This window comes from Procambarus clarkii, chromosome 70 (genome assembly GCF_040958095.1).
Source record: "Procambarus clarkii isolate CNS0578487 chromosome 70, FALCON_Pclarkii_2.0, whole genome shotgun sequence".
In the NCBI taxonomy this organism is placed as follows: Eukaryota; Metazoa; Arthropoda; class Malacostraca; order Decapoda; family Cambaridae; genus Procambarus; species Procambarus clarkii.
In genome coordinates this window covers 10,715,205-10,731,681 of record NC_091219.1, presented here as the reverse complement: position 1 = coordinate 10,731,681, position 16,477 = coordinate 10,715,205, and the positions used below count along the sequence as shown (strand labels likewise).

At 41.3% G+C, this 16,477-nt stretch overlaps 2 protein-coding genes across 2 annotated transcripts; both read right to left on the bottom strand.

Moving 5' to 3' along the window:
• Nucleotides 1–14,599: 14,599 nt before the first annotated feature.
• LOC138355955 (uncharacterized) lies at nt 14,600–14,953 on the bottom strand. Its single transcript, XM_069311491.1, has one exon. The coding sequence runs from the start codon at nt 14,951–14,953 to the stop codon at nt 14,600–14,602; it is 354 nt and encodes a 117-aa protein (XP_069167592.1).
• A 591-nt stretch (nt 14,954–15,544) lies between these two features.
• Nucleotides 15,545–16,216, bottom strand: LOC138355954 (uncharacterized). Its single transcript, XM_069311489.1, has one exon. The coding sequence runs from the start codon at nt 16,214–16,216 to the stop codon at nt 15,545–15,547; it is 672 nt and encodes a 223-aa protein (XP_069167590.1).
• Between the last annotated feature and the right edge of the window lie 261 nt (nt 16,217–16,477).

The window sequence follows — 16,477 nt, the reverse complement described above, 5'->3', positions numbered from 1 at the left end:
TGGGGTTCTACTACCCAAAGTCATTTACATCCTCTAATTACTCAACACAAAGCTGCTATTAGGACAATATCCAACTCTGGCACCAGACATCACTCAGTACCCCTACTCAAATCTCTGAATATGTTAGACATTATGTCACTGCACATTCTCTCATGTGTATTATACATATATAAAACACTAAACTGTAATGCCAATCCTGACCTCAAAAGCTTCATAGAAGGTTGTAACAAAACCCATGAGCACCACACCAAAAATAAATACAGTTTTGATATTCCTAGAGTACGACTTAATCAATCTAGAAATGCTCTACAAATCAAGGGACCCAGATTGTGGAATGACCTTCCCAACCATGTTAAAGACTGTACCTCTCTCAACCAGTTTAAGATAAAAACGAAGCACTACCTAATAAATTCCCTGTAACCTACCTTACCCCTCTATTGTCAACCAATGTCTGTTTTTTTTTTAAGAGCGCTGTTTTTCGACAGAATTGTATTTGTGCTGCTTTTTCAGCTATGTTTTCATTCCATATTTTCATTTTACTCTTTATGCTCAATTAGTATTAAGCTTTAGTCATTTAAGTTTTTCATGCCCGAAACGCTTTGCGTAATAGTGGCTTTAGGCATTGTATGTACTAGCCCTAACTATAAATCCATCACTCTTTGTAAAATCTCTTGTATGTATGTACCTTACCTAAATAAACATTTCATTTGATTTGATTCTATAAACGTATGATTGGTACGGTGAAACGTTCTCTATGGAAAACCCTACACCGCCAAGAGATTGACCTACAGGAGCTCCAAACCGTAGTCATAGAGATAGAAGCACAAGTTAATAACCGACCACTTACCTACCTCTCTGATGATGTTTTGCAGCGTGAACCATTAAGTCCAGCTCATCTGATGTATGGGAGACCTCTCAGTACCCTTGTGTCCCTTAGGGACGAGGAACCAGAGGATCCTTCATATGTCCAAGAGAGTGATTTGGTTCAACTTTTCAAACATCTATCAGGGGTGATAAGTCGGTGGAATGACATATGGACTCGAGAATACCTTACAGCTCTGAGGGAGTATCATTATGGGGCAAACAACCCCTTCAACAGAATTAACTTGAACCCTGGTGACATAGTTCTGGTGGACAGCGATGGGCCATGCTCAGAGTGGCCTGTAGGCCAAATAGTCTCTGTTCATCCAGACAGCCAGGGCATCTTGAGAATAGTGAAAGTAAAATTCCGAGGCAACACTACTCTCAAAACATTAGATAAATTAGTTCCTTTAGAACTGGCAAGAAAGGAGGACGTTCATCGACTTCCAGCACCCAATACGCCAGTACGGGACATACATCCCCAAAGTACGGCAGCACAACAATGTAAACTCAAATTAAAGCAGCACTATAGTTCTGAGGGAGAAGAATAAAGTGATCGCAGTCCTTACCGGGACTTCGATCCATGTTCTTCCCCCCCTCGGAATTATGTCGGAAATCCGACACACATAATAACATAGTATCCCCTTAAAGAATAGAGAATGGGTGATTCCGTGACGTCATTGACGCCACATATTTACATTATCCTAATTCTGTTTATACAACAGTCTAGTGTTTCAATTTAATAAAATAGTGTTCAATAAGACTGAACATAATTACTAACACCAAAATATAGCTTGACTCCCTTGTTACTGTAAAATTACATTTAGAAGTGGAACCAACAAAACAGGGGCGTCAGTCGCCCAGAGAGCGTATAGAGAGTAAGAGTAAGAGAGAGAGAGTAAAGTCTCTGAACAATAACAACACAGAACGTTTGCTCCTGAGATAATTGTGATATTAGTTTCACACGATAGACCTACTCTATCTCCAAGAAACTACCAGCAACTCCTCTACTACTCAACAGGAGCAATTAAGTATCTGACTGCTAGTAATCTGTTTTAAATAGATGCATCTTTTAATATAGATAGGTAGCCGGTTATTTGCATGAAGATGCCCATAACAAGTACGTTTACACAATTTATCACCCTCATATTCCATGTCTTACCTGTACTTATATGTTTAGAGAAACATTATTAATTCTTTGAACTCGGCACGTAATTGTGATTTGGAGTAACAAGAAGCTGAGCAGACAGTTGGGCCTTACACAAATATTACCTAGCTGTATGCCAAGTCTTGTAGGCCTCCTAAACAGCTGTCATTACATGGCACTCAGAGGCACAGGGCCACACCCATCTTTGATGCTACAATTACACAGCCTTAGCAGGCCCCTTCTACAGGAACAGCTAAGCCCTCCTTTTGTATATACTGTAGAAGTAGTGCTCATAATTATTAATTAATCATTGCCATAATAATAGTAGATTAGACCACCATATGTGGTATGATATAATTATATTTATAAGGTAAATAATTTGTGGTTAAAGAAGGAGCCATCTCAAAGTGGTTTAAGTTGCAAATTGTCCCCCCAAATTATGTGAGATAATTTCCGGCAGTTGAATCAGTACATACAGTTCACTCACTTAATTACTTACTCACTTAGAAAATTATCTTATTAAAGTCAATTTAAAAAAGAGAATAGCTGCCAGGATTTTCCCATAATTCATTTACAGATTCTGATCAATTTTCAGACAGCTCATCTCAATATTCCCTGGATTCTATAAATTCAATGCATGAGGCTACTGAATTAAACAGTCTCTCAAAGGAACCCAGAGAAATAAGTGAAGCTGCAGATGGATCTCCAAGTGAAGCTGCAACAGCCAGTGAATTTGAACCAGAAAATGGAAATAAAGCTGAAGTTGCAGCAGCAGCTGAAGCTGTAATTAAAGCTGAGGCTAAGCAAGAAGCCTTAAGCAACAGACGTAATAGTCATAATTACTCAAACCAGCACTCTAGAGCAGGTGCTGATAATGAGAAGACTGTTATAAACCTTGTTTACCAATTACTAGATTTATCTCCACCGGAGCAATCAGTTGACTCTTTACAAGCTTTTAGTTTTCAGCTTGAGTCACTGTTAAATTCCTTTAGCAAGAAGGAGGATCACTCCACTGCTGAGTGGATGATTATAATCATCATCCAGAGAAAATGTCTGGTGAGGTACTCAATAAATTATATTTATACCAGAATGGCAATAGCCTGTCAATGCAGGATATATTTGCAGGTTTGCACAATTTAGTTGATCAATTAGCAAACCAGCAAACTTACTGCCTCTTCTGAATGCACAGAAACTGTACCCATATCAGTTTCCTTACCTGAAACTCCTAAAGTGACACTGTCATTAGGTAATAATGTTATAAAAAAATCAATGTAATAACAACAGATCAAACACTGATTCATCAATAAGACCTAAGAGCCCCGTAAGTGTTCCTAAGGGACCTAAGAGCCTCACAAGTGCTCCTAAAAGACCTAAGAGTCCAATGAGTACTCCCAAGAGCCCAATAATTGCTCCCCAGAGTACACCAAGTACTCACAAGAGAATAAATAACAAGCAAATGCAAGCAGCAAAACCTTCACAACCTGTAGTTGCAGTTTAACCTAAACCGGTTTTCCCTAAACAAACTGTAGGATGGGGATTATGTTTGTTTTGCAATCAAAAACATTCTTTGTACAAATGTACTAATTATCCTAATAGAGATACTCGAGTTAGACGATTCAACAGTTACATAAATGTACTAGGTTCCTCAAATCACAAAATGTTAACAGCTGTGACACCCCACTGAACACCTGCAATAGGTGTAGAAGAGGCAAGCATCATGCTGCACTGTGCAAATTTGTCAAAACAAATTATGTCAATCCTAGAATAGGAGGTAGAGAATCTATACATGTACAGTGCTGCAAGGTGCGAGATGTGTACAGCGTAATTTCAATTTTTTAATTTAAACAGTAATGTCTCAAGAGGATGCAACCTTGTCCACTGCCCAACTTCAAGTGAAGAATAATGGAGTCAAGATCACCACTTGTGGCCTATTTGATCAAGGATCCCAGAGAAATTTCATTACTCGAAAGGCAGCAGAGGCACTCAACTTAAACCCAATCAGACAGGTAAAATTAAACCTGTCAGGGTTCATAATAAATTGAGGACCCAAAGAATACTCAGTAGTTCAACTGCTTGTACGTCTAGGTAGTCATGTCAAGGCCATCCAAGCCATTGTTGTAAATCAAATACCTTTTGACCTAAATATCAAGGGTCTGGGGTACACAGCCAACTTCTTGCAGAAACATGAAATTAAATTGGCTGACAATCAGTTAACGTCTGACCGCCTTAACCCTTAACATGAAAGGGGTATAATATCCTATCTTCCCCACAGGCGCATGTAATTTTGAAAAAAAATAATATTTTTTCTTTCTAACCTGTTAATTTGTGTTCACTGATCACGGGAAAAATAATAAAAAAATCGTTAGTGGCATATATTGCCCACTATAGGGCAGGGAAGTCTGGCAAAAAACAGGCGCTGACTCAGCGTGTGTCCCAGGCAGTCTGTTGCTCGCCAGCTGTCAGGCCGAAGATGCCACAAAGAGATAATTACCTAATTATTTCAATGTCTCTAATTGATTTTTCATAGTTTTTTGCTGTAATATTATTCAATAGTGTGTAGTTTGATATATTTATAAATTAATATGAGTGAATCATCGCTGTACTCAAAAATATGGTGTGCATATTGTTGATTCAATTATGTTCATCAATCAGTGAACAAATACTTTGTCGGTTATTACACTATAAGCACAGGTTATATATAAGTATCTGCATGTTTTGTTCACCATAACGAACCACTAAGTAGCTATTATGAGTCAAAAAGTAACGAGGAGTGACCGCCGTGTACCAGCCAGCCACTCACGCCCTCCCTCAAGTCATCTGACTCAATCACATTCTCCTCCCACAATACTGTTTTTGCTTTTATTCACTATATACAGATGTTATATATAAGTATCTACATTCGTGTTCACCATAACGAGCCACTAAGTTGGTATGCTGAGTGGCAGTGGCAGCCCGCCACTGGCTGCCACTCCCTCCCGTCCTCACCTCACCTGACTTGCCACCATTCTCCCCCCACCATACTGTTTTTGCTTTTATATACAGACGTTATATATAAGTATTTACATGTTTTGTTCACCATAACTGTGCATCTAAGCTTGTATGGTGAGTAAAGGCACAAAGACGTAGGACCTCACACAGTCAGCTGATGGCTGCCGCCCTCAAGGCCAGACACACTAATATTTCTCCTCCAACAATACTGTTTGTGCTGTTATTACGCTATATACACACCTTATATATAAATATCTACCTGTTTTATTCACCATACGTGTACAAGTAAACTGGTATGGTGCCCAAAGACCATCGTGGTAACCAGTAAACAACACCGTCGTCTGCACGGTGGCGTCGTGCAGACGACGCCACCGCCCTCACCAAAATGGCGGCTCCCAACCTTCTCCTCTTGCTGTTTATACCCTCTATACACACGTTATATATAAGTATCTACATTTGTGTTCACCATAGCGAACCACTAAGCTGGTATGGTGAGTGCAGTCAATAAAAGGTGGCCACACACAATCAGAAGGCATCGCCACCACCCTCCCTCCCACAGCATTACTCCTCCCTCCATGGCGCACAGCGCTAAATATCACCACAATCCTGCTATTATCAGAACCCTGGTCAGTTTTATCACAGTCAGGGGTCTTCTGTAATAATATCATCGCTACATAATAGCATGAGCAAGTGTATTATGGCATTTTTAGGCGATGCTGTGGTCACAAGCTGAACAGCAGTGCTGTTAGCACATGCTGCGTGCGTCAGGCTTGGTAGCTCACTCAATACTGAGGCCCTAACACCCGGGAGTTTGGCCCACGATTTTGTTTCAAAATGGCGTCTGTTTACAAGAGCCCTGATGAAGGTGTAGTGAACCCCGTGTATCCGCGGGCCGTTTAAATCTTGCATAGTACTCCAACACGTCATATGACGTGATATGCAGTTGACTGGAACAACTTCCAACACGTCATATGACGTGATGCGCACTTTAAGGGTTAATAATGTAAATGCACTAGTTGGAGCAGACTACTATTACCAGTTCATTAATGGACATGTTAAACGATTGGGCATGAATATGCTCCAATCTGCAGGTGGCTGCTTACTAACAGGTAAACTTTTAAACCTGAAGAAGCTTATGCCTGCCAACAATAATATATTAATCAGCAGTAAATCAATTCTCCAGCAGCAAGCTAAATGAGAAATCCAGCTGAGTAATAAACCCAGATTGAATGTAGTACAGTTAGTATTCGCTGAGATGTTTCATAGCTCTCAGTGGAAAATCAGTGGTCCATATCTAAACAGATACATGTCACAGCGACCAAGTCATTGAATCCACTGCAGACATAGAATTATTCTCGACAAGTAATAATTGACCACACTCAGTCTCCCTAGGTAAAATCAATAATATTAGGCTAGAGAATCTAGTACTCCCTAGCTAATCAATAATATTAGGCTAGAGAATCTAGCACTCAATGCACCCAGCATTCTTGAATTTATCAATACCACGAAGTCATCAAGCAACTATTACACTTGTAAATTCACTAGGACCAAGGTCCATTATTCCTGCGCTTAAGGTTTTCCAAGAAGACCGTATTAATTCCATGTTTTCTGCACTAAGAGTTAGTGAAAATATTTGCATCAATTTTTGTCTGAGCTGTTTAATTCTCGTTACTGCATATTACTGTGGGAGCACATCATGAACAAAATTGCAAATTTACCAATATGTAAGTGAACATACCACAGAGAACTAATAACCCGTGAAACGTTTAGGCAGGGAAAGTATTACGAATTATCTTCAATAGGATTAATTGTAGCAATAATTAAAATTCCAGCAATCTTAGGTTTCCCATCGTTTAATGCATTACCATTAGACCATAAGCACTGTTACCCAACATGCTTAACGAGCTCAATTCACAGCTCACCCCTGAATTAGCGTAACAATTGACCGCCCTGTTGTTCATAATGATGTTTAAACGCTAAATGTTCCATCTCTCTAATTCGAGCACTGGTCACCCGAGAATCTACATAGATTCCTTGCTTAGCTATCCTTCAAGAAGGATCTTGCACTAATAAGCCAAGCTGACCCTATAGCTCATATGTGAATTAACGTAATAATTGAGTGCTTTATTGTTCCCCATGCGAATTCGAGCTCAATTTTGCTCGCCATGGTAATCGAACGCTCTATTGCTCCACTTCTTTAATTCAAGCTCAATATAGCTCACCTTGTTAACGAGCTCAATACAGCTCACCATGTTAACGAGCTCAATATAGCTCACCTTGTTAACGCGCTCAATATAGCTCACCCTGCTAACGAGCTCAATATAGGTCACACTGTTAACGAGCTTAATACAGCTCACAATGTTAATTTGAGCTTATTGCAACCCACAATGTTAATTTGAGTACATTATTGCTCACCACAATAACCTTGCAATTATTATTGCTCACAATTTAGCTTGTAACCCCACTAAGAATTAGTGAGTTATCACAATTAGCTTAGTCCTCTACTTAGGTAGGTCAGAAATTTAAACCATCTATTTAGGTAGGTATTAGGGACTTTAGTTAGTGTCAACTGAACACCAGCCTAGTCTGTACTCACAATTAAATACAGTTTACGACTTATAGGGACTGATTTAAGAAAATAAATTTCTCATTTAAGGCTGAGGATGTATTAATAATGAGTTTCCAGTGACAAGCCTATGAACTGCAATTTAATTAGCTCATAAGTCAGAATGACTAGGCTACTAATCTCACTATCGACTCAAGAGCCTTCCTTGATTTTAATGAATAACCTTTTCAGTTCTCTAATATTACATTATTTTAGCTAGTTAGCAATTTAGTTATACTATTAGTGAGAATGTCTACTGCACGGCAGTGCATATTAAATCAAATTTCCTCGTTTGAGTTTGGGGTGATCATGATGCTCAGTGATGTGTTGTTGTCTAGTAACTTAATAGTTATAAGTCACAGCGACCCTAGACAGTGACCTTACTCTAGTATCGAAGTCTCCTTCATCTTGAATGATCCAGTGAATAATACTTTAATTACTGTATAATAATGTAGAATACAACTTATACAACAATGTTATCAATCTTGAGAACATTTTCTGAGTTTACCTATAATTCGGCAACTACGTAATGCAACCATTACATGTCGCTTTGACCCTAGTTGTTGAGTCTACTGTAAACTTTAGTGAGTTATTGATTACAGATAACTTAATTATTAAATGTTTCAACATTTAACATAAGTTCCCTAAGAAGACTTAGAGTCTTATCTGTCTCTGACAGATTCACGACGTCCGTTATGTGCGTTCTAACGTACTTACATACTAACTTTAGAATAACTTCAGGGAAAGGAAAGGTACGTCAGTACTCAACGCTGAACTACGACCCGAGAATTCTACCCCCCCCCTCCGGAGTTTTGTTGAAAATAATCCAACATATAATTATCATTGTATGCTAGGCATAGTATATACTAATCCTAGTAATTTGTTGAATTAACATAAATTAATATTTTCCTATCTGCACATCATTTACTAAATTCTTCCCACATAGAGGGACCGTATAGCCAGATAATACCCAGCAGAGATATAAATATTGTGAGCATGCCAGAGAATTGAATAATATTCTCGCCTTTTTTCAGTATTCTTTACGAGAATTAATACCTGACAATGTAACAACTAGTGATCCAATAACAACGAGTTATCAACTGAAGGATCACTATATAACAGTTTATCTGTTATCTTAAACTAACATGAAGGAAGCAGAAAATTCTCTCCATTTCTCGTTTAATAGTCCATTTTATTACACTAGTTATCTGTTTCCCTTTTCAGTAAAAATAGGGTGGTCCTACGGGTAATTCGATTCAATCAATTAAATATCATTATATTAAGAGTTAGCTATCCTTCACGACATTAACCCCGTAATGACTTGAGCTCTGACCAGGTCATCACGATGTGTAGAGCTCTGCCAGGTTATTTCTGTATGTAAAGCTCTGCCCAGGTTATTTCTGTATGTAAAGCTCTGCCCAGGTTATTTCTGTATGTAAAGCTCTGCCCAGGTTATTTCTGTATGTAAAGCTCTGCCCAGATTGTTACGGTATATAGAGATCTACCCCAGGTTATTACGGCATGCAGAGCTCTGCCCAAGTTATTACTGTATGTAAAGCTCTGACCAGAACCTGGGCAGAGCTCTACATGCAGTAAGAACCTGGACAGAGCTCCACATCCAGTAAGAACCTGTAAAGACCTCTACATACAGTTCGAATCTGGGCAGAACTCTACATGCAGTAGGAACTTGGGCAGAGCTAAACATGCAGAAAGAACCTAGACAGAGCTCTACGTACAATAATAACTCTCTCGCAATAACTCAATAACTCTCTCTCTCTCTCTCTCTCTCTCTCTCTCTCTCTCTCTCTCTCTCTCTCTCTCTCTCTCTCTCTCTCTCTCTCTCTCTCTCTCTCTCCCTTTCTCTCTGTTGTCTCTCTCTCTCTCTCTCTCTCTCTCTCTCTCTCTCTCTCTCTCTCTCTCTCTCTCTCTCTCTCTCTCTCTCTCTCTCTCTCTCTCTCTCTCTCTCTCTCTCTCTCTCTCTCTCTCTCTCTCTCTCTCTCTCTCTCTCTCTCTCTCTCTCTCTCTCTCTCTCTCTCTCTCTCTCTCTCTCTCTCTCTCTCTCTCTCTCTCTCTCTCTCTCTCTCTCTCTCTCTCTCTCTCTCTCTCTCTCTCTCTCTCTCTCTCTCTCTCTCTCTCTCTCTCTCTCTCTCTCTCTCTCTCTCTCTCTCTCTCTCTCTCTCTCTCTCTCTCTCTCTCTCTCTCTCTCTCTCTCTCTCTCTCTCTCTCTCTCTCTCTCTCTCTCTCTCTCTCTCTCTCTCTCTCTCTCTCTCTCTCTCTCTCTCTCTCTCTCTCTCTCTCTCTCTCTCTCTCTCTCTCTCTCTCTCTCTCTCTCTCTCTCTCTCTCTCTCTCTCTCTCTCTCTCTCTCTCTCTCTCTCTCTCTCTCTCTCTCTCTCTCTCTCTCTCTCTCTCTCTCTCTCTCTCTCTCTCTCTCTCTCTCTCTCTCTCTCTCTCTCTCTCTCTCTCTCTCTCTCTCTCTCTCTCTCTCTCTCTCTCTCTCTCTCTCTCTCTCTCTCTCTCTCTCTCTCTCTCTCTCTCTCTCTCTCTCTCTCTCTCTCTCTCTCTCTCTCTCTCTCTCTCTCTCTCTCTCTCTCTCTCTCTCTCTCTCTCTCTCTCTCTCTCTCTCTCTCTCTCTCTCTCTCTCCCTCTTTTCTGTTTTTATTTCAGTTCTCTTTTCGTTACCTTTTCGTTATATTTTTATAGAAATTTCAAGTATATCGAACTTATCATATATCATCTCTTTTTTATCCATTCCTCCCAAATTGCTATCATTCATAGAAACCTATCTTTCCTTTATTGAGCCTTGGCAGGTATGGATTCAGATATGAAGCTCTTCATTCTTTTGTTCAACTATGCCTGTGGTGGAGGCGGGGCCCCCACAACCGTGCACCTTATGCCTGTGGTGGAGGCGGGGGCCCCCACACCGTGCACCTTATGCCTGTGGTGGAGGCGGGGGCCCCCACAACCGTGCACCTTATGCCTGTGGTGGAGGCGGGGGCCCCCACAACCGTGCACCTTATACCTGTGGTGGAGGCGGGACCCCCCACAACCGTGCACCTTATGCCTGTGGTGGAGGCGGGGGGCCCCCACATCGTGCACCTTATGCCTGTGGTGGAGGCGGGACCCCCCACAACCGTGCACCTTATGCCTGTGGTGGAGGCGGGACCCCCCACAACCGTGCACCTTATGCCTGTGGTGGAGGCGGGACCCCCCACAACCGTGCACCTTATGCCCGTGGTGGAGGCGGGACCCCCCACAACCGTGCACCTTATGCCTGTGGTGGAGGCGGGACCCCCCACAACCGTGCACCATATGCTTGTGGTAGAGGCGGGGGCTCCACAACCGTGCACCTTATGCCTGTGGTGGAGGCGGGACCCCCCCCCACAACCGTGCACCTTATGCCTGTGGTGGAGGCGGGACCCCCCACAACCGTGCACCTTATGCCTGTGGTGGAGGCGGGACCCCCCACAACCGTGCACCATATGCTTGTGGTAGAGGCGGGGGCTCCACAACCGTGCTCCATATGCTTGTGGTGGAGGCGGGGGCCCCACAACCGTGCACCATATGCTTGCGGTGGAGGCGGGGGTCCCACAACCGTGCACCATATTTCATGTACTTCCAAATGATTTTTTTTTAAGTTTCAGGTATAAATCAAACATGAATAATAACAAATAATGAAGGAATATTCATTTAACGTGTATATACAATGATCATAACAGAAATATATACAGTAAGAAATATAAATAAGATTATCACCTCAGAATATTATCATCAATTTACTGGCTAGTGAATAGTTAAATATATAATCCGCAATTACTACACATAACTGTAAATAAATAAGTAGTTCAAGCATGCAAACTGTCAAGTCAATTTATTGCTGATCTTGACTGTGAGAAAATCATGTCAAGATTATCGAATATTGGTGACAATGACAAGATCGATTAAGGTTTGTGGAAGTTTCCCTCCAAACCTTGGAGCATTTCAATTAATATATACATATTTCTAATAACAGATATTTAAAACTTTTACTTGCCCCTTCCACACAGAAAAAAACATTGTCTGAATATCTGTGTAAATATTATTGCACTTCACTCATTTTTTGAAGATAAATAGAACTATCCGGGTCCTTGTGAATGGAACAACAATGTCCGAACACCCCGGGTTGAGACCTGTAATTTGTTCATCACCGGCCCCTCACACACTGACTCAGCTACATACTCACTACATCCACCAGTAGTGTCCACACACTGTGCTGGTGTTGTCTATTGCTGCTGCGTATACGCTACATTCACTGTCTGCTGCATATGTAGATGCTAAGACTTTTCCTGACTCTTCACGTTGTTGATTACTTCAGGTACGAAATATATATATTTGTTGTTGGATTTCATTAAAAAAATACATTTAAAACTGTAACTTTAGTGTGTAGTTTGAGCTATTAATAACATTCATAATTTCATAAAAGCAAAATGTGATCATATATCGTGGCCTCACCTAACTATATGCAGACGATGAGTCACAATAAGGAGGCTGAAGATGTGATGACCAAACCACACACCAGAAGACGACACACAAATCGACTTGATGATGGTCCAGGACGAACGGAAACGTCGTCGTCTCCTCATCTTCTGATGTGTTGTTTAGTCATCATCTCACCTGACTATAATTCCCCTTTATATAACCGATAATTTAATATATTAGTGTTACATGATTATATTTCTTTTGTATATTTATAATGTCATAAAAATATGACCCTCAATTTAATTTGTTCGAAAACTTCCCTGACCTTATTCATAAACTGTCACCAAGTGGCACGACATTAATCACCACAACCTTCTCAGTCCCTGACTAGTTGATCATCTACCACTTACATGAGATTACAAGGAGTAAAATTAAGGGAATCAAACACAAACAGACAACATTGCACAGAAGAAGAAGGGCACACAATTTCAGTTGCTGATTTAAAATAAGCAATATTTTAATATTATATTTTTAGCTTATTTCAATATAAGGAAACTCTTCTTAATGTGGAGAAATTTCGTTTAGAATGTTAACAAAAAAGTATCTGAAATAAACTAAAATGTGTTTTGAAAGCAAATGACGATTTTTTATATAATGCAATGAATGTGTGAAACTTTCTCTCGAAATGTTAAATTTCACTTAAAAAGCTGATATTCCTTCAGCACACTTGTTTGTTAATGTTTTGGTATCATCAAGCACCTTATTGGCTATCAAATCTGTTGATACATTCACTCATTTATTTATCGAAATAAAGTATTAGCTGCATCCCATTATTAGTAAATCAAAGATTGCTGTCGCTGATTATTTATGGTTAATATCAGTAAAAAGCCAAGAGCTGTGCATTGAGTGGTCAATCAATTTAATTCAGAAAGTTTTCGCAGTTGTTGTATTAAATTCCTTGAAATACCTAATTTGTTTATTATTAAAGATTTTCAGATTTATTTCCCCTCTTTGGCATATACATATACATCTTTACTAAATTTCATATATACGAACCTGCTTATGTACATTTTTTCATACGTATTTGTACACTTTGATAGATATATACATATGTATCTTCTCACAAGCCTGCACACCATCCCACACATACATTTGACCTTATTCGAGCACATGTGCCCTTCTCATAAGAGCATGAACACCATCATACAAGTAAACATAACCTGTCTTATAATATGACGCACATGTTTTGACAAGTACCTGGGCTCCTTCTATAACATACAAGAATACAAAAACACCAGAGAGCAGAAGACGATGCCAGAGGACAATGAATGAATACCTCAGTGTGTGAAGAGTAGTGGCAATACAGTATGAAGACAACGTAATAAATATAGCAAAAACTAAATGCATACTGCTTCACAGCCACATCAGGAGGAATGGGATTGAGGAAAGATGTGATAAAACAGAGAACATGGGAGGATAGGATCACTGAAAATGACAAGGAGGCGTGTAAGGAACTTTACAAGTCTTCACAATTTTCAGTGCCTAAACAGAGAATTGTTGAAGAGCATGTGGCTGGTAATGCCTTGGTGAAATGCCTCACAACCACAGTGGATTTTCTCATTGATGTATATCACGTTAGTGTGATTTCTGTGAGTACCTAAAGTGCACTACACTTCCCTACCTTTCTATGCAGTACAGTGTTGAACTACTTTAACTTTCACCCGAGTGCTTGAGGGTCTTATAACAGGCTCGGTTTGGTTTCAGGAGGGGCTTCCAGACTTACTGTGATTAATGTAGAAATCCGGCTGTAAGAGTGTTAACAGTTTGGTTAGTTGTGGTACAGTGGTAGAATATGTGGCTGACAATACCATGGTCGCGGGTTCGCGTCGCCTCACAGCCCTAGTGTATTTTCTCAGAGAGGTGGTGTTAAATCGAGCAACACTGGAAGAATGTTTGATTATCAGAGGTGATGTAATTATGTATTGATTGGAACTGGACGTAACAAAAGCTATGGGATACTACTATGAATACTACAAGAGGGAGCATAAGAGAGAATCTTATCATAAATACTACAAGGCATGTACGAGAGTATTATGCATCATACTGCAAGAGTCCATACTACAAAAGTATCATTAGAGAATATTATAAGTGTATCATGCTACAAGAAAAAAATAAGTGTATCATGCTACAAGAGAATAATAAGTGTATCATGAGAGAATACTATAAGAGTATTATAATCTCATCATGGATACTACTAGAGGGAGTATTAGAGAGAGAGCATATTATCATGGATACTCTATGAGGGAGTATTAAAGAGAATCTCATCATATATACTTTTACAGTAGGCATCCGTAAATCCCGTGGGGTTATGGAATTGTGCCCCTGGGTATCTAGTTGGATGCAGCACCTGCTGTGGCTGTGAAGGCCAACCCGAGAATGACAGTCTCGACTGCAGCGAGCGCAGATAAACGACGAAGCGGGTGCGTCTGACAGTGGTCGAGACCACCTCTGAAGTCTCTTATCCTCTGCCTACCACTACAGTTCATCCCTCGAATTGCTGGAGCCCCTTCTGCACTTTGCATCTCCAGACAGATCTATCCGCAGCTGCTGCCTCCCAAGTGTTGATGTCGATGTTCATCTGCTTGAGGTCGTGTATGCAGGCCTCTTTGAAACGCAGCTGGGGTCTTTCAGTAGGCCTCTTTCCTGATGCCAGTTCTCCATATAAGAGGTCCTTCAGTATGCTGCCATCTTCCATGCGTGTGACATGTCCCAGCCATCGCACGCGTCTGTGCTCCAGGAGAGTGAACATTGATGGGGCTCCTGTTCTCTCGAGTAATGTGTTATTGGTGACGTAGTCTCTCCACGTGTTGTCAAGGATGTGTCTCTGGTTCCGCATGTGGGAGATATTGAGTCGTCTCTCCTGGCGAGAATGCAGGATCCAGGATTACGAGCTATAGAGAAGTGTACTCACCACACATGCCATGTAGGCTTGTGCCTTGGTGTGCATTGTCAGTTTGACATTTTCCCAAACGTGCTTTGTTAGCCTCGCCAGTGTTGTTGCGGCTTTCCCGATACGCCTGTTGAGCTCAGTGCCCAGGAAAAGGGTATCTGAGATTTTGGAGCCCAGGAACATAAACTCGTGAACCGCCTCCAACACATAGTCTGTGATGTTTATATTGGGTAGCACATTGACGTCTTGTCCCATCACATATGTCTTCTTCAGGGTGATTGTCAGGTCGAATGTGGAACAGGCTGCAGCAAAGCGGTTGATTAGCTGTTGCAGGCCTTCTGCTGTGTGTGGTGATCGCTGCGTCGTCGGCGAAGAGGAACTCCCTGAGGATTCGCATCTGTACTTTGCTCGGAGTCAGGATAGATTATAGAGCTTTCCATCAGATCTTGTAAGGAGATAGATGCCCTGGCGAAGAGTTTGCCAACGATGCTGAGGAGGGAAATACCGCAATAGTTGTTGACATCACTTCTGTCACCTTTATTTTAGTAGAGTGATGATGTTCGCATCTCTCATGTCTTGTGGCACCGAGCCTTCCCTCCAGCACTGGCACAGAAGTTCATGAAGGTAAGTTTTCTGTGTTCCTCGAGTGCACTTGAGAACTTCAGGCGGAATCGCGTCGTCTCCTGGGGCCTTCCCTGAGGAAAGTGAATCCAGTGCTTTCTCAACTTCTTCCACAGTCGGTTCTAGATCACGTTCTTCCATAATGGGTAGGCACTCGATTGCATCCAAGGCCTCTATGCTGACCAAGTTCTCTTTGGAGTAGAGTTCAGAGTAATATTCTACCCAGCGATTCATCTGTTGATCACGGTCCTTAATGATCTCTCCAGTAGCTGACTTCAGAGGAGCTGTTCTGTTTTGTGTAAGACCAGTTGCCTGTTTGATCCCTTCATACATGCCTCTTATGTTGCTGACAGTAGCCGCAGTCTGGATGCTGGAACAGAGTCGGAACCAGTAATCGTTAGCACAGCACCTCGCAGTTTGTTGAACTCTATTGCGGGCAGTATGGCGGGCCTGTAGGTTCCTTTCTGAGGGCAGGCTCTTGTAGGATGAGAGAGCTCGTCTCTTTTCCTGTACGAGGGGTAACAGTTCCACTGCACTGTCCTCGAACCAATCTGCTGACTTGTTCTGCCTCTTACCGAAGGTGGACATGGCAGTGTTGAAAATAGTGCCCCTAAGATGTGACCACCTCTCACTTGCGCTATCGCAGGGTGGTACAGGAACGGCATTTACCAGCGCAGCAGTGAACTCCTCCACCTTGTGAAGATCATGGGTGTTGTTTACGTTAATGCTTGGTCCTACCTACTTTGCTCTGTGGATTTTCCTGGGTTGGAACTTTACTTTGCAAACGACGAGAGAGTGGTCGGTGTCACAATCTGCGCTCTGAAAGCTACGTGTCAGTTTGCTTCTCAT

What these genes read in the sequence shown, in the direction of transcription:
- LOC138355955 (XM_069311491.1), bottom strand. Translation starts at nt 14,953, where the DNA reads ATGCGGAACCAGAGACACATCCTTGACAACACGTGGAGAGACTACGTC.
- LOC138355954 (XM_069311489.1), bottom strand. Translation starts at nt 16,216, where the DNA reads ATGTCCACCTTCGGTAAGAGGCAGAACAAGTCAGCAGATTGGTTCGAG.